Source organism: Macaca thibetana, chromosome 4, assembly GCF_024542745.1.
Source record: "Macaca thibetana thibetana isolate TM-01 chromosome 4, ASM2454274v1, whole genome shotgun sequence".
NCBI lineage: Eukaryota > Metazoa > Chordata > Mammalia > Primates > Cercopithecidae > Macaca > Macaca thibetana.
In genome coordinates this window covers 254045-277563 of record NC_065581.1, presented here as the reverse complement: position 1 = coordinate 277563, position 23519 = coordinate 254045, and the positions used below count along the sequence as shown (strand labels likewise).

At 46.7% G+C, this 23519-nt stretch overlaps 1 protein-coding gene and 1 long non-coding RNA gene across 4 annotated transcripts; both read right to left on the bottom strand.

The window, feature by feature from the left end:
- Positions 1-5047: 5047 nt before the first annotated feature.
- Positions 5048-23058, bottom strand: IRF4 (interferon regulatory factor 4). 3 transcript variants are annotated; one of them, XM_050789688.1, is made up of 8 exons: positions 22788-23058; positions 21175-21361; positions 20270-20358; positions 19466-19607; positions 17794-17901; positions 15051-15404; positions 11677-11789; positions 5048-9367 (listed from the first exon to the last, which is right to left on the bottom strand). In XM_050789688.1, exons 1-8 carry the CDS (start codon positions 23001-23003, stop codon positions 9224-9226), a joined length of 1353 nt encoding a protein of 450 aa, XP_050645645.1. In that variant the 5' UTR covers positions 23004-23058; the 3' UTR covers positions 5048-9223. The 3 variants fall into 3 exon arrangements, with proteins under 3 accessions (XP_050645645.1, XP_050645644.1, XP_050645646.1); XM_050789687.1 differs by having other exon boundaries at positions 19466-19610; positions 22788-23052; XM_050789689.1 differs by lacking the exon at positions 17794-17901 and having other exon boundaries at positions 19466-19610; positions 22788-23052.
- LOC126953933 (uncharacterized) lies at positions 14156-15035 on the bottom strand. The gene is made up of 2 exons (XR_007725417.1): positions 14618-15035; positions 14156-14555 (listed from the first exon to the last, which is right to left on the bottom strand). It is a non-coding gene; the product is annotated as an uncharacterized LOC126953933 (long non-coding RNA).
- Positions 23059-23519: the final 461 nt, after the last annotated feature.

Here is a 23519-nt window from a genome sequence, read left to right as displayed (position 1 = left end):
ATGACTTTTTTTCCAGGAAAGTGTCTCAGGTAAGAAAATATGAGCATTGAGAAAATAAATCATATTTTCTTTCCTTCAATTTGACAACCACAAAGGGACACTTTGCTCGCACTAGGGCCAGTGGATGGAGATCTGAGAGATCTGACAGAAACCAGCAGGAAAGGGTAAGGTTTCTTACCAATGTCAGCTCTTCACATCTCTATTTGTAGTGCTCAGTTGAGAGGCGAGGGTAAGAGTTTTTTTCTTTTTTCCTTCATTTCCAAATTCAAATTAATAGGAGAAAATTATTTGTATAAATTAGCTCTTAGATATAGTGACTCTGGTGTTTTTATTTTTGCTTATTGGTTTAAATCACTTTGAAATAAATTAGACTGGTTATATTTAAAATAAATTTCTTTTAGAGAAGTTCACTTTAAATCACTTTGAAATAAATTAGACTGACTATATTTAAAATAAATTTCTTTTAGAGAAGTTCATGTTTCAATTGCCCGTAAGTCATTGCAAGATTGACAAAACACTCTTCAGCTTGATTCTCTAAGCCTTTCTCAGCCCATGGAAGATGTTAATCTTACTACATTTTTGAAATGTTATTCAGGAAATTAATTAAGCAGCATTCGAGCAGAGATTGGATTTGACACAGAGTTAAAGTTCTTTAGACCCACTACCAAATTGATTTCCTTAGTGAATACCTTAGCTTGGGAGAGAAACATTTATACATATTAGTTTAAATGGCTTGTTTTAATTATTTATATGAGTCTTGACTTTTTGTGGTACCCATTGGTAATCCTTTCTACCAGCATGAACAGCTTTTGATTTCCTCTCTTACAGATTGTCTTCTTTATTCGTCTGTCTATGGACACATGGGGTTGTAAGGCCTTTGCGTACTTTGTCAGATGAGAACCTGAGACCCCAGATAGAGGTGCTAACAAAATTTTCCTTTCTTAAATATACCACATGACCAGGCTGCAAATTTTTCAAACTTTTATGCTCTGCTTCCATTTTAAATATAAGTTCCAGTTTCAGGTTATTTCTTTGTTCACACATATAAGCCTAAGCTGTTAGAAGCAGCCAGGTCACCTCTTAAACACTGCTGCTTAGAAATTTCTTCTGCCAAATACCTTAAATCATTGCTCTCAAGTTCAAAGTTCCACAGATCTTCAGAGTAGAGGCTCTTTGCTCATGAGTAACAAAAGTGACCGTTACTCCAGTTCCTCATTTCCGTCTGAGACCTCCTCAGCCTGGCCTTCATTGTCTATATCGCTATCAGCACTTTGGTCACAATCATTCAGCAAGTCCTTCGGGAGTTCCAAATTTTCCCTTATCTTCCTGTCTTCTTCTGAGCCCTCCACACTCTTCCAATCTGTTATCCAGTTCCAAAGCCACTTCCACATGTTCAGCTATTGTTATCACAATATCCCACCACTGGTACCAATTTTCTGTGTTACTCCATTCTTGCACTTCATAAAGAAATAGTTGAGACTGGGTAATTTATAAAGAAAAGAGGTTTAATTAGCTCACAGTTCTGCCAGCCGTACAGGAAGCACAGCAGCATCTGCCTGGCTTCTGGGAAGGCCTCAGTAAACACATTCATGGTGGATGGTGAAGGGGAACCAGGCGTATCTCATAGGGCAGGAGCAGGAGGAAGTGGGGGAGGTGCCTCACACTTTTAAACAACCGGATCTTGAGCACACTCACTCACCAACATGAGAGCAGTACTGAGAGGATGGTGCTAAACCATTCACGAGGGACCACCCCATGAGCCAGTCACCTCCTACCAGGCCTCACCTCTGGCCTTGGGGTTTACATTTCAACATGAGATTTGGGTGAGGACTCAGATCCAGACCATACCCTATGGATATGTTATTAATATGTGTGCCAAAATTGTATGAGATTCCTAAAAATCTGTTTTGGTATATGTTGTCAGTTATAATTACGGGTATTATGTTAAATTGTTGTAGGCCACAGAAAGTAACCAAATTTCCATGTCAGTTGTGCCTTTAACTATGTCCATTTTGTCTTGTTATCTGCTACTAATTGCTTTATTATGATAATTTTTTCTAAAAGCTGTTTGCAGATCCTAAAGTGTTATGTCTTCAAGACGGTTCATAGAAAGGACTGCAAGAAGTACTCTTGAATACAGGTTCCTGACAACTTTGACACCATATTACTGGAGTCCCTAAAAATTCCCAGAATGCTAATGAAAAAAAAAAAAAACTGGACTCATAAAATTACTAACCCCAAATCAAGCAAAACAAGAATTACACGAAACTAAACCAAGGAAGGACTAACATGATGTTTTGCGACATTTTTTGTTTAAAACATTGCTGATTCTTTTTATGTTTTCTTTCCATAGTTGAGAAAACGTTTTTTTTTCCCTCTTAGTCTATGGCTTTACAGTAATTTTGTAAAGTATATCTTTGTGCACAAATATTGAAACATTTATCTTTTCCTTTACCCAAGCCCTCCAGGATTTAGAAACTATATGTGAGAAATTGTATTTTTATGGCAAGATAGTTATTTGCATAAGTTCACTAGGAATCTGCTCTCTTCGGATTGGAATGATTGGAAACACAGGTTATATCACCAAGGCTCGGACTGGGATGTCAGTTTTTCAGATATGACCAGACTGCTTTAAGGAATGAGCATTAACTTTAAGCAGCCAATAAAAACCTTGAAAGAACTGGCCTGGCACTTTGTTCTTGAACTATGTGGTGCCCTTCCAGCATTTCTAGCCTTGCAGTAAATAAATAATGTCATTCTCTGACAGGCCCAGGAACCTCAAAAACATTTTGGGGGCCTCAAGAAAAAGATTTTAGCCAGGTATCTCAGATAAAATATGTTGGTAAGTCTGTGGCAGTTTCCTGGCCTGGAGAGGGTTTTAGTGTTCTAATCTAATAAAATTCTTTACAAAAAGTTCCAGCAAATCCAACTTTAAAAGAGCTTATATGTTAAAGCACTGTTCTTGCTGTACTTAGGTAAATGATCAGGTTAAATATAATGACACTAAACTTATTTTTTAAGTAAATTGGACTTACTTTGATTATCTTTGGTAAACAGGGAGGTGATTGTAAAGAGAAAAATTATGTTTCAGAATAGCTATATTATAGCTGTTATTAGATTCTAGCCCTGTCCATTGTTTCAGAGTTTTTAAAAATTATCTGGACTGAATCCCGAATTTTTAGTTTCCTCTAATACCTGCTACGGTTCTTCAGACTAACATTCCCAACTTTCTCCCACTTTTCTGACTTATAATTACTAAAAATTAAAACCGTGCCTTTCCCGAAGCCCTGCAAACTAAAGCTGGATAACTTGACATAAACTTTGGAGAAATCATCACAATGTATTTACGCACAAAAACTTCACTGGAACGTCTGATGCAAACTGTAATCCAGAACAATCTGTCAGATTGCCACCACCTGTCCACTCCAACTTAAATTGTTTGAACCCAAATCTAGAAATCTCAGCTGGTTGCTCTCCAGAAACTAGCTTATAGACTGCTTGAAACATAGACCTTTGTTTTCTTTTTGTTTCCAAAGAAATGTCTCCGATAAAGTACCTGTTTGCCTACACCATATGGAGACCTAACTCTGATGGAAACCCGCTTACACCACCTCTGAAATGGGATGCAATGATTTAACGGAACTGACCTATTTTCAGGACTGAAAGACTGATACAATAAGAGATGGATCAGTGCACCCAAACGCGTTGCTTTCTACTTGTTCCAAACTCTGTTCTTCTCCTGCTTTGCCAAATCTCTTATCTTAAAACTTCTAACCCAAGTCTCTCCAAAACTACCAACTTAGCTTTTAACACGTGAAATTTCTGAAAGTAAAGTTTCAAGGGGGGACTGAAGGAAACCAAAATATTTCTCCCCAAAATACAGAGAATTGTTAAGTTAGGAACACTGAACTTGCAGGGAAGCGCTTTGCTGAAGCCTGTTTTCCTGAGGTCGGGACGTAAATCCTTCCTTCCTGGGAACAGCACTTGCCAGAGAAGGCAGCAGTGGAATCTGGAAACAGATTTTCTACCTTCTCTCATTTTGTCCCTTTTAAAACTCTGGTGCTGCTGTCTCCCTTGTGCTGTCACTATGCGAAGACTTATTGATCTTTGTTAAAACACCATTTAAGCAAGACCCTTACGCCGCTGCCTTGAGAGAGATACTTTTGAACTGCGATCTCTTCCACATGATAAGGACAGCATACACCACCTGCTGATTTTTCTGTTAATCTGACTTCTGTTTTCAGGAAGGTGTCTCAACGGAACGTACGAGGGTTTAGAAATTATATTTCCTCTCCTTTAGTTACCATTTAGCAAAATCAAAATTATGCTAATCTCCTATTCTAGGGGGGTTCTAGATCCAAACTACAAACTTTTGTGACAGCTCCATGTAACCTTCAGCTGCAAGGATTTTAGCACCAGCAGCTCTTTGGGTTTTTCTGCTGGACTGGAAGAGAGCAGGTGCACAGGAGCTGAGCCATGTAATCTGCTGGACTGGAAGAGAGCAGGTGCACAGGAGCTGAGCCATGTAATCAGTAGAAGCAATGAAGCTGAGAAAGGAGACTCCCTTGCCTGGCTGCTCAGAGAGAAGAAGAGTTTGGAGCTAAGGTCAACAGCAGACGTACAGATCCCCAGGGGTTCCATCTAAATCCTGTTCTCTTTACCACAGTTTTCCATTCGCTTTTCACATTTCGAATGTTAACCTATATCCCTTCTTTTTAGCAATGACCAAAATCAGAGGAGCTTCGAATATAAACAAAAGAAAACATTAAAAACAACTTCCTTGAAAGCCCTAAATCTTTTAAAGTACAGGTAAAGGAAGAGGAGGCAGAGGCCAACGGGAGAGCAGGACGATTACTCTTCACAGACGCTCTGTGCGGGAGGAGCCGCCCGGCACTGGGGCAGCGTTTGTCTCTTTTACAAGGTGAACACGTGGAGGTCTGATTTCAGGGACACATACAGCTGCCTCTCCGAAGGAGTGTAACCACAGGAGAAAGTGCTTTAACAGCTATCAGGATGCGTGTTTAATAACACACACACATTCCATAACAAATTTTTTAAAGTTTTTATTTATCTAAAAACATAAATTTATCAAACATATCAATTTGCTTTGCAGAGCAATTTACATAAAAATTCACAATGTATACCAACGGCAGCATAGCACTGACCACCTTAGTTTGTGATGCATTGCTTCCTACAGACCTCAGCAACACACAGAGCCAGTACGCGAAATTCAAGCTTTCAGCTGGGGGTCTCTGAGGTCCCACATGCCAGCAGTTCATTCAGCAGAAAGTGGGGCACAGGGGGTGCTGAAGAGGGGGACGCAGACCCCACTGCCTGTTAAGTCCCATCTATCTCAGAGTTTGAAACAACATGGGAATTTCCACGGGAGGAGGGTTGGCCTGCTGGCCTGGCCCTTCTCTCACATCCCCTCTACTTCAGCTACATTTCTCAGGCATGTTCCTTAAAGCTGTGAAAATCAATACAAGAAAAACTCACCGTTACTTCATTAATGTAATAGGCTATAAGGATCTCAAGGAGATCCACCGACATTGAGGATCTGTCTCAAAAACGGGGCAGGTAAAACATAACATGCAAATCGGTGCGTAAGGTCTGGCAGCCTTCTTGCACCATTCAGACAGATGCAGATGGCCACGGAAGACTTGGGGAGATATGCAATACAAACAAAGACCTTAACCAATCCGAGAGCTTTCAGAAAAACTTTCACCGGTGGGGGAGTGGGGGCATGTGACTGGGCAGCAATGAAAGGAAGTTTACACCGGTCTGAATTGTTACTAGAAAAGTAACTGACACGCACACACACAGTGGCCTTCCTGGTGGAGCATCCGCAAAGCCAAGAGGCGCGAGCACCCAAGACGCCCAGAGTCGCTCCACCCTGGGGCTTGCTGCAGTTATGCCCTCACCCAAAGACCATCGTTTTCAAGCACCAACACCCACCTGCCCTTGGCGGTAATGACACTGTAAGGGCTGCTCATTCCACGGTAGGATTTTACATGTATTCTCACCATGGCGCAGTCTCTTTTTAGCTCATACCCAATAGTCTAGCTGGGTTTTCCGCAGGGCGACCAACTCTCCTGTTTTCACTTAGGACGGAGAGAGCTTCCAAGGTTTTAACAGAGTGGCTTCCAAGGCTTCAGTTGTAAATGAGTTGGTCACTTGGTTCTCTACAGTGTTCCAGGAGATATTAATGACTGCTTGAGGTTCTCCTAAATATACAAAATCTCACGAACAAGACATCAACCAAGAAATGCACCTGGGAGACACGTACATTTTTTCCATGTGACCCAATGCTCTTTAACATGACAAGGTCCCCAAACTCTTCAACAGCGTTGTCCACTGAGTACAAACTGAATTCTAGTTTGCCAATTCCACTTTATCAAGACAAGGAATGAGGAAGCTGTTCCTTTTCAGAGTCCTGAGACAAGTGCTAGGATTCCCAACCCTGAGTATTTCACAGCTAGTTTATTCCCTAGGTCATACCCTGGACCACTCAAAATTTTAAAAAGTCAACAAACACATAGATGTGACGATAAGAAAGGAGGTAGTGGCCCCAGCCAACAAGGATTTTCCAGAAAATTCAGCTCCACTGTTAAAGCAGCACAATATTTAAAAACACAAAGAAGAAGAAGTCACAAAGCAACTGAAATGGGGCATCTGCTTGGAGAATTAAGAAGACAAGATGCCCTTTAGACTGACTTCCAAGATAGCTTCTTTGAAGTGCTGTGTGGGGTTTCCTCTTCAGCGAAGAGGGTCACAGGTAAGGGCCCCGTGAAACAGCGGTTCTTAATATCATCTTTACCTTCCCTTAGGATAATATACCCCAAAACACTTTGCATCTATAAGATGCATACATCACTGCAGTTCACGAAACACAGTGTGCCCCCAATACGTATCCGTGTTGCATGGCTAATGAAATGTCAAACCCTACTGGGTACAAGGCAGGGGAGCTCCACAGCAAGGCCTCTGCGCAGAACGAGGTACATCTTCACTGTTAGCTATGAAGAGCACGGCATGAAAGTGTGTGCAAGATGACCCCATGAGGTTTTCTTTTTAAGTTTATGCATATTTACAGAAAAGTGGAATGTGTTGTAAGAGTGAACACCCCTGCTTATAGACCCTTTGAGAGACGAGAATTTGAGCTGGGAATAAAGGAGATGCTTTTTATTTTTTGCTATTCTCTACTGTTTGTCTTTTCTGTAGTTAATACATATGACTTTAATATTAGAAACTTTTTAAACATTAAAAAATGATGTTTCAGTGCTCACTGCTCACTAAGCTTGATAAAGGCTGAACTGTGTTATGTATGGATACAGCAGGCACCTATTTTTTATTTATTTTTTTTTTTTTTGAGACGGAGTCTTGCTCTGTCGCCCAGGCTGGAGTGCAGTGGCCGGATCTCAGCTCACTGCAAGCTCCGCCTCCCGGGTTTACACTATTCTCCTGCCTCAGCCTCCCGAGTAGCTGGGACTACAGGCGCCCGCCACCTCGCCCGGCTAGTTTTTTTTGCATTTTTTAGTAGAGACGGGGTTTCACCGTGTTAGCCAGGATGGTCTCGATCTCCTGACCTTGTGATCCGCCCGTCTCGGCCTCCCAAAGTGCTGGGATTACAGGCTTGAGCCACCGCGCCCGGCCAGCAGGCACCTATTATGCGCTTGTTGAATCCATTTAAAATACGGATTAGAAAAGCAGGACCGCACTTCTGAGAGCTACACAGTCTGCGGACCCTGAGAGTGATAGGAAATATCCTGCAGCACGAGAAACACCCTGGGGGAGACGCCCCCATCTACACCACTGTACTTTCTCGAAACCACAAAAATGTTTTCGTTTTTTCAGGTTGGCTTAAGCAAGTGGAGGTCTTTGGGATTCTATAAATAGATGCATTTGTAAAAAGCCAAGTAATTTTAAGACCCTGTCAAACTATAATTGGCCTGAGGAAGCACAGAACAGATGAAAGAAGCAGAAACAGCCCACTGGGTGTGCAGCTCCGCAGCCAGCTCCATCCTGCTTCCAGCGGCCGCTCCTGGCAGTGCTCGCCAGCCTGCGCGTCCCGGCTCCTCCTCCTTTAGTGTCACCGTGGCTGATCAATGCACAGTCAAACAGACAGACGAGAGTGGCACAGAGGAGGGGAACAGACAGCTTAGTACTTGGACAGAAGGGCAACAGTTCAGGTAGTAAGATAAATGCTCCTTAACTTCTTCTTTATGAGAAGAATTTAACATTTCTAGAGAATGAGGGACAAAAAGACATAGAAACAAGAAAACTTAACCGTCACTTAGACATTACTCGATGGTAGGACAGACAAAAATGTCCCATCCAAGAGGAACTATCCTGTTTTTTGGCACAAGAAATTAGTAAGTTTACTAACTGACTTCCAGGGAAGGCCAAGGAGAGAAGCCCGTGGGAAGGAAGGCGGGGCAGAGGGGCCCACACCAGGAAACCACTGGCAGGTGGGGAAGGGGCCTCCCCCAGGCTACAGGCACAACTTCAGTCAAAGATTCCATTTCCTTCACTCCGCAAGTGTCCTCCACAAGAACTGCAGCTCCTACATACATTAATACATTTCTTCTGTGTGTGAGGCTTCTTCCGTTTACACCTCACTTCCCTGAGAAATGGTACAGACTCGCCTGCAGTCATCGCTCCAGTCAGTGTCAACACTGAAAGGCAAGTGTTCTCAGTCCTCCAGCAAGACCTAGTCTACACCAAATTAAAGAACACATTTCAGCAAATGTAAACACATCACGGGGTCAGTTTTCACAGTGATCATCAATGATGGCAGTCTACAGAGCGCAAGAAGTGCAAAGCCACCTTCCTTTCGGAATAAGCTCATCTGCCAATCAGATGTCACTGATTTTCCACAGTTGTCTGGCGGCAATTCTCCTCAGCTACTGCACTGAAATCTTCACTTCTGAGTTCCTCAAAACAGCAAGAGGGCAGTCAACTGGATGCTTTCACTAAAGTCAAATATTTACAATGAAAATCATCTGTGTTGGGTGGGTGCAGTGGCTCACACCTTAATCCCAGCTACCAGGGAGGCTGAGGCAGAAGAGTCTCTTGAACCTGGGAGGCGGAGGTCGCAGTGAGCTGAGATCGTGTCACTGCACTCCGGCCTGGGAGACAGTGCAAGACCCTGTATCAAAAAAATAAAATAAAAAATAAAAATAGAAAAAAAAAAAAGGAAAAAGAAAACCACTCATCTTGACATTTTTCATTCTTGAATGGAGGAATGGCGGATAGATCTGTGGTAATCTTCTGGATTGCTGATGTGTTCCGGTAAATCGTAGCCCCTCAGGAAATGTCCACTGTTTTGTTGAGCAAAATAATATAATTGTCTGGCGAGCAGAGGTTCTACCTTTAATAAGAGATTTTTAAAAAGACATTACTGAGATATCCCGCAACTGGCTCACTATTAAACAGCACTCAGATTCTAAGGAGACAAAGTTACATCCTAGAACACATCAAAACATTTCATATATGGAGCCATCTAAAGAAGCAATTTTTTTGTTAGTCCTTCCATAGATCAACATGTAAAAAAACAGCCAAAGCTACTTAATTCTGGGTTAAAGATGTTACTTTTAAATCAGCTGCCACTTAAAATGTACATTTAACTAAAACTGAATCAAATCAAGTAAAGTGATTAAATGAAAAGGAAGTCTGAGGTAATCTGCAGGGTAATTTAGGCCAATGATTTTGTTTTTCCACAACTGCAGTTTGAAAGAAACAAGGGCTCATCCTGAATGATTTGATTTCTAGGTAATCGGTATCGTTCTAAACCAGAGGTAAAAGAAATAAAAAGTAAAGTTAAACAACAACAAAACTACTCTTGTGGAAAAAGAGAAGTTAACTGGCCTCAAATTTATCCCGTCTGGTTATTAGCATGAATCACGCTCACCAAAAAACAAAAACACCTTAACGTTCAGCTTTTCCTGAATTTACAGCATCTAAGGCAAGCTGAATGCTCTCCATCAATCACGATATTAAAGTCTATATTTTATATATAGCGACTTAAGCAAAACTCCTGAGTACCTGAAATGAATTAAATTAATAACTTTTAAAAGTGGAACTCATAGGTGTACATGTGTGTTTATTCATTTTACGGATCACACAGTCTCGTCTTCAGGATGATGGGATCATCTGGGGATCCATCTTTCCCTGACTTAGAGGACGGCAACTTCATCCAAGTCACCCTTAAAATTGGATTGATGTATAGCTGAGCTGATCATCAATTTCTTTTGTTTTCTTTTTTTTTTTTTTTTCTTGAGACAGAGCCTCACTCTGTCGCCCAGGCTGGAGTGCAGTGGTGCGATCTCGGCTCACTGCAACCTCTGACTCCTGGGTTCAAGTGATTCTCTTGCTTCAGCCTCCTGAGTAGCTGGGATTACAGGTGCGCACCACCACACCTGGCTAATTTTTGTATTTTTAGTAGAGGGGGGGTTTCACCATGTTGGTCAGGCTGGTCTCAAATTCCTGACCGCGTGATCCGCCCACGTCGGCCTCCCAAAGTGCTGGGATTACAGGCGTGAGCCACCGCACCTGGCCGATCATCAACTTCTTAAATGCTGCTTATCTATGCCAAGTTTATTTAGTCATTTAGCAATTCCTGCTGTTAACAACATATCAGTTATGATTTCAACAATCATAGCAATTGTTAAGTCAATCACTGGAGAGAACTCATGAGAAATCCTCAGTCTATGGGATTACACATTGGTTGGTGGGTTGGTCTTTGTTTTTAAAATCAAGAAGGGGGGTTGTATGTTCAAGATTAAACCATGTTTCATTTCAGTTCTCAATGAGAAACAGCATCAGAGCTACAATATGATGGGAATTTTGATGTTAGGGGTGTAAGTTTTACCTGGTATTGCTCACCATGCAAGCCCATTAATGACGCTTGCAAGTACATAGCAATGTGAAGTTTTCAAATTCAAAAGTCTTAAGGGTTCAAGATTCTGTTTTCCGTGGCAAATTAATGCTTCATGTTATCTATAGAAACCTTTTCTCATAAAAAAGAAAACTAACCCTAATCCTAACCCTAACCCTTTAGCATTACTTGCCACAGTTGAACCCATCTTGAACCACACTAGAGAATATTACGAGGGTCTGATTTACTTGCATTCCTTGAAAGATTCAGCCTCTTTCAAATATCATATGCCCAATAATTAAATAATTTCTAAAATTCCAGAAATAAAAGAGGTGCCAGGACACACATGCAGACCCACAAAATGCCTCCAGGGAATGGATAGTTTCCCATCTGGGAAAAGCTTTTCCACTGAATGAAGACCCACTAGCTAGACAGCATTCTTAGAGCCATCTTAGCAGGGAGAATTTTAAAGGGCAGCTTTGACCATCAATCTTTTTCAATCCCTGTAAAATGGAAATATGACAACTTTCCTGAAAAATAAAAAAGATGGGGAGAGAGGCACCCTCCACTGAGGCTGTCCTCCCTGGGTCTTTGACGAGCAGATCTCAGGTCTGGGAGGAGCACATGGGTCCTCAGACTGTGCTGCTTGCTGGACCATGCTTCCTCCCTCATTAGTTTAAGGGTTACGCTTATTTTTCCAGGTCATTTGACATTTACTTTTCATTTGGGACTTTTCTAAATGAAACTCTGCCCTTTACAAAGAACAGGAAGCCACTATGGTGTGAGCGTAACTGAGGACTCACGTGAGCTGTGATGAGCTTCCTTTGCCTCTGAGGGTCTGGAAACTCCTCTCCGAAGCACAGAGTCACCTGGAATCGTGGCAGGGAGCGGCCGTGGTGAGCAAACGCTTGCAACTCTGTGGAAGCCCACAAGAAAAAGACCATCTTCAGAAACCCTCATCACCAAACACACCAGGTTAAACAGGAAGCAAGAGCTTACTGTGATTCTGAACATGCAAGAGGAATGAGCCTTCTTTACTTCCCTGACTAGGGCTCTTGATGTGAACATCTCAGATACAAAATAGCATGTACGCTTTTTCCCCAGGGCCCTCGGTCTCCCTCGATGCTTCAAGAGGAACTAGTCGACAGCTAAAGCACACTGCTTTGCAGCACTGGACCCACAAAGATTCAAAAGGTAGTAGACCGCAGTGAAGTTGGGAGATAAAGGATGAGAAACATAGTCACGCAATGGCAAAAGACTGATTTATGCCATGGACAAGTTTTCCTTTAAAAAATCAGAATGTTTTGACATCCTGGGATCATTTTAAAACCTCATCCCGTCCCTACAGAGCCCACACAATCCAATGTCTGTGCTACTGCGGATATCCACGTAACTCAGGCACCAGAGAAAACACGTAACATCAACGTGGTGACTAGCACCAGCCCTCGGCAGCTGAGTCCCGCTGTCACTGTGCCTGAACTGTGTGACTCTGACTAGACTCACGCTTATCTCCAGGGACAGAACAGTAACTTGACCTGAGAAGGGGAGTGGGGCAGCCCCCGGCCTCCGGCTTGTGGATACGCACAAATACCTCCTGAAGCCACCACACCTACCCAAAAGATACGAAACGGACTGGAACATTGTTGGAAAGACGAGTGCCCATCCCCTGACTTTAGCCCATGCCCCCTCCCCGTACACAAGGCAAATCTTCTGCCTGTACCTACAATAAAATGTCAAGCCCGCAAAAGAAACCAGTTGACACAGGAGCTGCTAAAGCTTCTGCAGAACAGATGTGTCCCTATCAGACACACACCCTCGGGCCGTGCCCCGGGGCTGTCCCTAGTGCTGTGCAGACCTGAATAGGGAGATATCAGAGATCTCCACTGTTCTCTTCAACTGAACAGAAATTTCTAGCTAACTTACAGGACTGCTTGACTTCCTGCTTTTTTTTTTTTTTTCCAGAATTCAAATCAAACCCAAATGACTTAGTCAGAATGTGTAAAACACATTCACACTGCCATGATCTGAGACTACACCTACACAGGCTAGTCAGAATGGCGAGGTGGCACAATTCTCTGAAAAAGCCTGCCTCCGACCCTAGATAACATGCGAGCGTTTGGTGGGAATCCTTAATTATGCAGACGCTGGTCGGCACGGCCGCAGTTTTTACGTTCACAGCAACCTCCTTGAACCTCAGCGAACACGTCGAGGTGAGAGGCTGCAGTGGGCACAGAGCACAGCCCTCGGTCACAGAGGAAGGAATGAAAACCAAGACCAGCTCTTGCGCACAGATTAATAGTAAGTTCTAGGCTTGCAAGTCCACAGCCCCAGGACACTCACAGGCGTCCGCCCCCGCCTGTGCCTTCTCTCACGCAGTGCACCTGTGACTCAGAGTGCACCTTCCAGCTCAGTCACCATGGGGGCTCCACCTCCCTAAAAACGCCTGGCAAGAGGCACTCGGAGAAGACAGTGCCCGTTCCTTGTGACACCTGCATTAGAAAGCCCTCACCTTGTGGCATCTTCCGAAACCACTGGCACCAAGGTCCAGAGTCTTCAGAAATCCAGGCCCACTGGGCCTTAGCCTTCCTGGCCCATGTGAGCTCTTCCAGACCCCAAGGCAGACACAGGAGAGGCTGATGGGGGGTCTCCCCAGTCGCCCTTCAATTTCCTTGGTTTCCCCATGGACTCCACGCCCAACCCCAAGAAGGATGGGACCGCCCTGGCCGGGGACTGGGGATGGTGCTGCCCTTAGAATGAGAGGTGTCCAGCCCAAGGTGACTTCCTCACCTCGGGAACCTGCACAGTTCTCCCTCTTCCTACTGTCAGCCTCTGTGTGAAGCTTAGTTATCTTGTTATCTTTTTTTTTTTTGGCGGTGGGGGTGGGGGCCGGAATGGACTCTTGCTCTGTCCTGCGAACTGGAACACAATGGTGCCATCTCAGCTCACTGCAACCTCCGCCTCCCAGGCCTCAGCCTCCTGAGTAGCTGGGACGACAGGCGCGCACCACCACGCCCGGCTCATTTTTGTATCTCTGGTAGAGACGGGGTTTTGCCATGTTGGCCAGACTGGTCTCGAACTCCTGGCCTCAAATAACCTGCCCGCCTCAGCCTCCCAAAAGTGCCGGGATTACAGGCGTGGGCCCCCGCACCCGGCCTGAAGCTTAGTTATCTAGGGACACATTTGCTTTGGGCACCAAAAGAAAATCTGGATGAGCTTACACAAATGTGGGCCACTTACGCCCAAAAGCAAGAGCACGTGTCCGCACTGCCAGGGCAGAGGTGGGTCCTGTTTTTATTTTAAATAAGTGGAATGAAGAAGCACATTCAAGAAAAGGGGAGGCACAGGAAAAACCAAAGACACAGGAGTTTCTGAAGGGGCTTGGGAAGGAACAGGGCTGGGAAAAGGCGGAGGAAGAGTTGGCGGTGGGGTGGCAGGTAGAGCAACTCCCTCCCTCGTGGGAGGCTCCCTCCACCTGGACGGCCACACGAAGCCTGGGAGGAAGCCCAGCGGGACAGGGCCAGGGGCTTCACAGAAGCCAGCCAGAGCTTCACTGAATGGTCATGAAATCCAAGGGAGAGAAACAAAACTCACTGGTTCTGAAAACTATGCTTAGAAACGTTGGTATCACAGAGCCCACTCATAGCACCCTCCTGTAACTTCTCCTGTGCAGAACCAGTACACCCTCCTGTAACTTCTCCTGTGCAGAACCAGCTCCACCCTCCTGTAACTTCTCCTGTGCAGAACCAGCTCCACCCTCCGTCTCACTCGTGGGGCGGCATCTGCATGAGGGTGACCCCTCTCACAACCAAGAATGTTAACAATATGCTTCTAACCTTTATGATTTTTCTGGGAATCTGAAAAGAGCCGTCACATCAGCAGACGTGTTTGTTGAGATCACAGTGCAATAAAACAGAACTGTGTTAAGAGGTGACTGTTGAAAACCAGAATTGCAAGAGTACAGCCAGAGCCACCGTCCACCTGGACCATCTGATCCGCACTCTCTGCCCTCAACGGAGCCAGACAGAAGATCTCTACTGGGGCCAAGCCCCAAGCCCGGTGGGCGCCGGAGTCAACAGGAGGAAGACCTCAGCCTGGGGTGAGAGGGACCCTGTCGTTTCCGACCCCTGTGGCAGGCGGGCCATCACCACCTCCGTTCTAACAGAATGAAGTGCCTCACCTGACAAAAACTGCTGCGTGTCAAAGAGCTTGCAGGTCTGGTCTCTCTCCAGCTTGTTGGGCCGGTCGCTGCACAGCGCCAGGGGCCCGTCCCAGTAGATCCGGCTCTGGCAGAGTCTTTTCGCGTAGAGCCCGTCGGGGGCCATCCAGAGGACCACGCCCCTCTCCAGGTGGCCCAGCAGCTTCTCAATGTTCTTCCTCTGGCCATTGTCCTCTGGGTAGGGGAACAGGACCTGGTCCAGGTTGCTGGCGTCGTAAGTATGTCCATGGGAGATCCGGCAGCCCTCGGGGCTGGACGTGGTCAGCTCCTTCACGAGGATTTCCCGGTAGTACAGGCAGATGTGCAGCCGGCAGTCTGCAAACACAGAGCTCCGGGGTCAGTGCTGGGGGCCAAGGACACCAGCTTGAGGCCAGCGACTCCACAGAGCCAAGCACCTGCGGTGGAACTCTACTGTCCCACAGGCTCTGTGGAGGAACAAAAGGTTCTGGCGTGCAGGAGGCCTGGGAGACGCCACATGCCCTGCTTCCCCCCGAGATCAACACTTAGAGAAATCCCGTGGAAAAAACCCATTTAATTTGTCTAAACCAGCATATTTCAAATGTATGTGGCCACAGACTCTTTTTTTAAGGGACGAGTGTGTCTTTCATTAATTTTCTGGAAAAGTAAGTTGAATTCAGGTTATAGATCATCACCATTAAGAACTTACTAAGTCTTATTGTGAACGATGATGATGATAGTGGTGATGACATTTAAGTCATGTGTCACTGAATGAAAATTCATCTTTAAGCAAATCAGTTTTTGCTTTGGTAAGAAATGAACCCTAAGTTTAATTTCTACTAGCAAAAAATATGACGGCGTTTCAGAAAGAAGCAAGTCTGTCCACAAACCTGAAAGGTCCTCAAAATAATAATATGACATCATTTAGGTAAAAGCAAGTGTGTGTGTGTGTGTGTGTGTGTGTATACATATATGTAAGTTATACATATAATTAGGTGCTTATTTATGTCTACATAGTTTATATATAAACATACACAAACATATACACATTAAAGGGTAAGTACTAAGGCCTTAATGGTGATTTCTGGGTGGTGGAATGTGACGTTTTTATTTTCCATTCTTGTTTTTCTGATATTTAAATTAGTTTTCCACACTGGATATGTGATGTTTTTATCACAAAATTAATTCTTGTGAAAAGAAAGAAATTAATGAGAAAAATGCTCTAAAAGTTCATGTAAAGTCTGCTGAAATTCCCACTGGGCTTTGTGTTTAAGTTTGAAAAGAACCCTAAAACTCTCTGAAACTTTAAACAAGATGAATCCATTTACAAACGTTTGGCTGATTTCAGAAACCTCTTTGAAACATCGCCCATGAGCTGAAAGAACCAAGCTAGGTTTGCATAAGCTCCTCAGCCAGACTGCAGGGGAGCGGCACAGACAGGGGCAGTCGCCACTGGGAACTGTATGGGACCCCACAATCAGTGGGAATCACAGTTCTCTAACAAATGTGCTCATGGCTGATAATTAATCTGTATTATGCATACCAAAAAAAAAAAAGAAACCCACAAAACTGTCTTATTCCTCAATAGCAGGTTTTGAGACTTAACCCACATCACTGTCTCAATTCTCTGCTTCAACACATGGAGAACGAGTCAGACAGTGCGCCCCAAAGAGAGTGGGTGTTGGCCATTCGAGGTGATTCTCGGGGCAGGTTTCATTTCATTTAATGTCATCAGAAATCACGAGGTTGCAGAGATATAAATAGCTGTTTATTTCCTACTCTTCAGGCACCCACACAAGTCTTAGGTGTTCAAGAAAAGGGTTTGAAAGTTTCTAAAAACAAACACAAGCCTTCCTGCTCAGAAGCACCTCCTCCCAAAGGGCATCCTCGGTACTCACGAGCATCTCAGAAAAAAAGGTGCAAGCCTCATTCAGAACTAGAAAGAGCGGGCAGGTGAAACTCCAGCCCCCGTGTGCAGCCGTAGTGCCACAACTCTCGTCTCCCTGAAACCTTCAGAATTCAGTTAGTATTTTTCATCACTGATTTTTAAAGATGCCAAAGGGCATGATGAGAATTCCAAACCTTAAAAACAATCCAAAATATTATCTAAAAAATGAATAGACATATAGCACATATGCTTGGCAAGTCTAAGGGTGCCTTTTTTACAACAGGTAAGATCTCTATGATGCAGGACTTTTTTTTTTTTTTAATAAAACTTAAAAATCAGGTTGAATCCATATTTGTTTGCAAGCGATATGAAAGACCAAAATGTGTATTACTTTTAGGCATATGTCATCGAGGGACCAGAACTAATGTCCCCAGGGAGCAGAGGAGGAGGACTCATTTATGGCTCAACCCGGAAGGACGATCAGCCTCTCCAAATGACGAGCCCTTCCACACTTCCGCACGGAGAATGCTGGCTGGAGAGGGGCCCTTGGTAAAGGAAACTGGAGTGTTTGCACATTCCTGGAAATTCGGAGAGGTGCCAGTGACGAAGCCAGAACGACTCCATTCAAGCCAGTGGCTGAAACTGTCAGCAGAACCACAAGCAGTGATGCTGGGTCTTTCCAATGGTGCTCCTAGTTCACTCTGGTCACCTCATGCACAGGATGTGTCCACATCTACTCCAGACCCCAGGGGGAGCAAAGCAAGTGTCTAAAGTCCCATTGAATCTGCCCAAAGATGACAGAGCTGGCGGCAGAGGCCGGCCTCCTGCGGTGCCTCCAGAACCAAACCCTGCACTCACCTGAGAGCGCCAAGGCTTCGGCAGACCTTATGCTTGGCTCTGTGGGGATTCCTGGAGCCTGGGACTCAGGTGGGGCACAAGCATAAAAGGTTCCTGTCACCTGGCAACCTGCATTTGCAAATAAAAGTCAGATGATGTCTAGACAGAGAGTCCGACGCACTGCAGGGCTTCCTGGGGTGTGTGTGTGAAGCCTGGGAAGGAAGGGGCTGGCGCCCAGTCACCTTCCCGCCCACTCCCAGCACCAGCGACTAGCAGGGCACACTCTTGTGAGGCAAAGACGAGCCGGAGACCAGCTGGAAAACCAAAGCTGAGGGAGAAACGAGCCAGTGCGTGGCTTTGAAAGGAATCTTGGAGCGCTCTCTCTGTAACTGACCCACAGGGAGGCTGAGGCTCAGAGACAGATGACGTGATTTGTCCTTGTTCACAAAGCGGGTTCACAACAGAGCTGAGAGTTCAGGTCCACTTGAGTTTGTGCCAAAGGGCGCAATTTAAAAAGTAACAAATTGTTTAGTCCATGTTTATTTTGCTTGTCTCTTGTGGGTTGGGAGAAGACTGAACCATGTTCCTGAAGACAATGTTGTAGGAAACATGAATGGAGGAAGAATGTGGCATAGAACACCTGATATTACTGCCGCTTCATTTACTGTTACCAATGCTTCAAGACAGGTCTCTACCTATTCCATCACTTTACACAATTCTAGGCATCGCCTCTTTCCCATGGTCACTAATTCCACAGAGCCAGAGCACTGAACACAAGTCTGAATTTCAGGAACTAGTTTTATGTCAGCCGATTCCTCCACTACCATATTGGAAACCAGCCCTTGCTACAAATCCCTCTTGAAAAGCCAATCCCACTGAATTCTGGGCTTTTTTGTGAACGTGCCACTCCATACAAACATTAAATAGCGGTACACCTCTTCACTACCTGCAGCCAAGGATAACCTGAACGTGACTGGGGGAAAAAAGGCCAAATTGCAAAGGAACAAATATTCCTAAAACATCCAAAGGGTTCAATGTGTTGACCCATCTCAGGACTTCTATTTAAGTAACTAACTAAAAAGTCCTGAAAGCCTGAGTTGCAGCATTGTGAGATTCTCTCTGCACCTAGCTAATGAGTGCTTCTGCGGATAGAGCTTATTTTGATATCTGGGGAACTCCTGAGGGCAGGGGACCGCATCTAATCCAGAATCAGGAGTCTCTCTGGGACCCAGTGGTAGGTAGGCACCTGTAGAGACGTTTTATGTGTTTGCCCGTGGTATTTTTCCATTCCTTTTTTAGCATCACCTCTGATACCAACAATAGCAACAATGAACACACCACTATTCGAGAGAAACATACCAGCTCAGTAATCTCCCAGCACCCCTACTTATTATCTACGAGCTTCCACGATCTCTTCTATATATAAAAAGTGCGGGACTGTTTTCCACTTCCTGGGGTGATCTCTGTGGCGTTTAAATAAGATCCCATGAAGGGCAGTGCCTAGCATGGATCCTGACAGTAACCTTGGCTGTGGGATGCCACCATCCCACAGGACTGAGAAAACGCTCCTCTTCCCTGAGCTGCACACGCAGCCTCCAAGAAGGAGAAAGAGCTTTGGTGCTGCCTAGGACAGACCAGGATTCACCGTGGCCCATGGCCAAATCAGCAGTTAGTTCCCTGGTAACCTCCTTACCATTTTCACAAGCTGGGCCTTGCCAGTGGTGGCCGCGGGGTCCGAACGTTACGGGACATTGGTACGGGATTTCCGGGTGCGGCTGATCTGGGACATAGTCCCTCCAGCTTCGGTCAAGGGATGGCATCACGTAGTTGTGAACCTGCTAAAGGAGCACAGGAGAGGCTGAGATAAGAAGCGCTGGCATTGAGACGGTGGGTAGGGGGGTGCTCTTATAGCCTCCAGACTCCTAAGGGAATCCCTTATTAGGCTGACAGCCGAAGAATTTTATCATCCAAAAAGACTGGAGGGAATCGTTCATCACACTAGGTGGAAACACCACGGAGGATCATAAAGGACAATGGAGACACTTGTGCTGTTTCATGTAAAGCTTCGTCATATGGCTAAACCTGGCACCAAAAGTACCACAGGGGAATTTGCCTTCTTTTACCCACCAAAGTGGATGAAACAAGGCTGTCATTCACATCAAGAAAGCCTGAAGAGATCAGCTGCCCTGTGGTTTCACATGATAAGGCACTACTTCCAAAATCTTCCACTTCCACAAAAGAGCTGTTTCCCAGAAGACCTGAGGAGCACATTCCAGCAGGCAGACACGCCCAAGCCTCCCCTACTTAAGACCCACACCAATGGCAGTGCCGTGTGGAAAGACAGGCATTCGTTCGGTGACCTGGGGTTTCTCTGGGCGGTTGGACCAGCGACAGCAAATGGCAAGTTCTGCTGTCTGGGCTGCTGTGGTTCTCTGGCCACGTGGGCAGCTGGCCCGCACAGCCTCGCCCTCTGGGAGCCCTGTGCCCTCCCCCATACCTGGGCTGGGAGCGAGGGGTAAGGCGTTGTCATGGTGTAGGGGTGGCTCATGGACATCTGCGGGTCCTCCAGGGTGAGCTGCTTGGCTCCTACATGTTTGGGGAAAAGGGAAATGGCACAAAGTAAAAACAGGAACTGACCTAACTAAATGTCAAATCTTGTAAAAATACCTGAGCATTTAATTCTTAGAATGCATAACACGGTGTTGACAAATAAGGTATTTTTCAGCAACTCCCTTGGGAAGTTATTTGTTCATGCTATTAAACTGGTTTTTTTCTGCAAGGTCTGAGTTGTACAGGACAAGCAGAGAAATACAGGACCGATGGCATGCGAATGTGCCTTGTGACATGAAGGACCCCGCCAGCCAGATGTTTCCCAAGCGAGGTCACCTGAAGGATCTGTTCGAGATGCAGATTCCTGGGCTCTCTTCCAGACACACTGGTCAGAATCTTGAAAAGAAGGGTCCAGGAATCTCACTTTTAATAAGCACCTCAGTTGACCATGTTACACTTTAAAAGTTGACCGTTTTATTACCATGAATGGTAATGAGATATTCCACTCATTACCCCTCTTCTGCAAAATAGTTACTCACTAAAGACTATTAGATAAGTAAATTTTAACAAGTTATCCAGGTTTCTTTTTTTTTTTTTTTTTGAAAGACTAACTGGAAAACACATATTCAATGCACACACACCCCCATACACGCTGAGGCATATAGTGTGATTAATTCCCCTATGCTAAACATCACAGGAACTTCAGCTTGTGACCCACATAACCCAGGCAGGGAGGCTGAGCCTCACTGTGAGGCAGAAGGCAGGCTAGAAAGTGATGCTCAGAATGAAGTTAAGGTGCCTCAAGGATCTGGCTGCCTCTGTTCTGTGACCCAAATTCAGGAAAGCCCCTACCTTTTTTGGCTCCCTCAGGAACAATCCTGTACACTTTGTACGGGTCCGAGATGTCCAGCTGGCTCCGCTCAACCAGTTCCTCAAAGTCATTGCTCTTGTTCAGAGCACATCGTAAACGAGTCTTCCAGGTAGGAGGGTCCGGCTTGTCGATGCCTTCTCGGAACTTTCCTTTAAATAGCGCCCAAGCCTGGTGGGAAAGAATGAAGAGCATGCAAAGTCAAAATACAGGTCTGGTTTATTAGTTTTCTTTTTGGAGACACAGTCCTGCTCTGTCACCCAGGCTAAAGTACAGTGGCACGATGATAGCTCACTGCGGCATCCTGAGTTCTAGGGATTCTCCTATCTCAGCCTCTAGAGTAGCTGGGCCCTGGGCCTACAGGTGTTCACCACCACACCTGGCTAATTTATGTTTATGATTATTTTCTGCAGAGACAGGGTCTCACTGTATTGCACAGGCATCCTTCCACCTCATCTTCCCAAAGTGCTGGGATGACAGGTGTGAGCCACCATGCTAAACCCAAAAGACAGATCTTTTGTAAGGAATCTTGAAATTGTATTTCTAAAAGAAAGAATGGTACGTAGGTCCTTCAGATTTACACCGTTGCTCAAAATGTAAACTGAAAGACCCCAACTATCCTCTAGGAAAATGATTTTCCATCTTGGACCCTATCACCGCCAAGCCGAAGACACATTTTCTGGGTATTTAGAAAAGGCAGAGTGAGATGCGGAGGCTCCTTGAGGGGGCTCTACCCACCCAGTGTCTGAGGTGTGCCTGCCTAGGACTCAGGACAGCTGTGGTGTGAGCTGCCGCCCACAGGAGACATCTGGAAGGCCGCACAGCTGAGGCGCTCAGGGCAAATTCAGACCAAATTCCCGGAGGAAGTCCCCTTCCCCTGCTCCGCCCGCAGGTGGCGGCTGGGCCCAGACGCACGGTTCTCTGGGTAAACTGCCTTAGGGGAAACCAGTCCTGACAGGGACACAGGTGTGTGCGCAAAGGGCAAGGGAGACAGATCTAGACGGAGGCCCTGAGTTCTAGAGCGATGGGGGAGGTCTCCAGAGACTTGGAAAGAGAGAGACAGAGACACACACAGAGAAAGACAGAGGTGGAAGTTCCCGCAGAGCTAACAGGAGAGAGAAGAGAGGCTGACCTCAGGAAACACATGCAGAGAGAGACTCAGAGAAAAGCAGCGAAAGAGAAACAGAGACAGACGCGGTGAGAGAGACGAGCACAGGCGCGAACGCGCCGCGAGAGACGGAGACCCACTGATGCAGGAGGCAGACAGGAATCCGGGGAGGCGTGGGAGGCTTGCGTGGACACCGGAACACACAGACGAACAACCAAAACCCTCGGGCCTTGGACTGCCCTTCCCCAGGCCCAGCCTCCAGGGGTTCCCCTGCAGGCTCCCCGCGCTCAGGCCTGGCGCCGGCTCCCGTCCCCCCAGGAGCCCAGGCCTCCTCTCCTCCTCCCGTGGCTCAGGCGGTGCCACCCGGTGCTTCCGCTGCCCGCCGGTCCGCCCCGGGGGTGCCCTGGGCTCGCCGCGGAGTGGGCGCCGGACCCGGGCTCTACCCCCGGACCCTCCCCTGCGCCCCCGCCGGCTCCCGAAGCCGGAGACCTTGAAGAGCGCGGCGTCCTCCTCGCGGTTGTAGTCCTGCTTGCCCGCGTGCTTCCAGGGGATGCGGAAGATGCTCTTCTCCTCGTTCTCCCACACCAGCCCGGGGTACTTGCCGCTGTCGATCTGGTCGATCAGCCACTGGCGGAGCTTCCCGTTGCCGCAGCTCACCGCGCTCATGCCGAACTCTGCGCCTCGGCCGCTGCCCTCCAGGTTCATGCCCCGCGTGCCGTCCGCGCCCGCGCCCGGGGTGCTCCGCCCGCTCTGCTCTGCGCTGCGGGGAGGACAGCGGCCCTTCAGCCACGAGGCGCAGCGCGCCGGGACCCCGCCGACCCGTGTCGGTGCCCCTGAGGCCCCGGAGTCTCTGAGGCTGCGAAGCGCGCGCGCCGCGTCAGGGTCGTCGAGGCCCCGGAAGAAGGCACCTTCGCGGCTGGCCCGGGCGCATCCCCTGGGCGGGCACAGCCGTCCGCCTTCCGAGCTCGGCCCCCGCGAAGGCCCCTGCCCGCGGCTCCACCTGTGCGCTCCTGGGACGCACCCGCGGCCCAAAGGCTCCCGACACACGCCGCTGGTTTTGCACACTCTGCCCTCCAGCCGCCCCCCGCGGCCCCCCGTCCGCACTCACTGGTAGCTCTGGCTTCTCTTCGCTCACTCCCAAACCGTTTCAGCCCCTTCCCCGCGACTCTGTCGCTTTCCACGCCCCGGGACCTCGCCTGCGGCCGGGCGTTCCAGGGGCGC

Bases quoted from the DNA above. Each gene is read 5' to 3' on its own strand.
- IRF4 (XM_050789687.1), bottom strand. From the start codon at position 23,003: ATGAACCTGGAGGGCAGCGGCCGAGGCGCAGAGTTCGGCATGAGCGCG. The intron at 19,611-20,269 runs GTATGGGGGAGG...GTGCTCCTTTAG, and splicing joins ACCCCTCGCTCCCAGCCCAG to CAGGTTCACAACTACGTGAT. The intron at 9,368-11,676 runs GTGAGTCCTCAG...CTCTTATTAAAG, and splicing joins GGAAGCTCATCACAGCTCAC to GTAGAACCTCTGCTCGCCAG.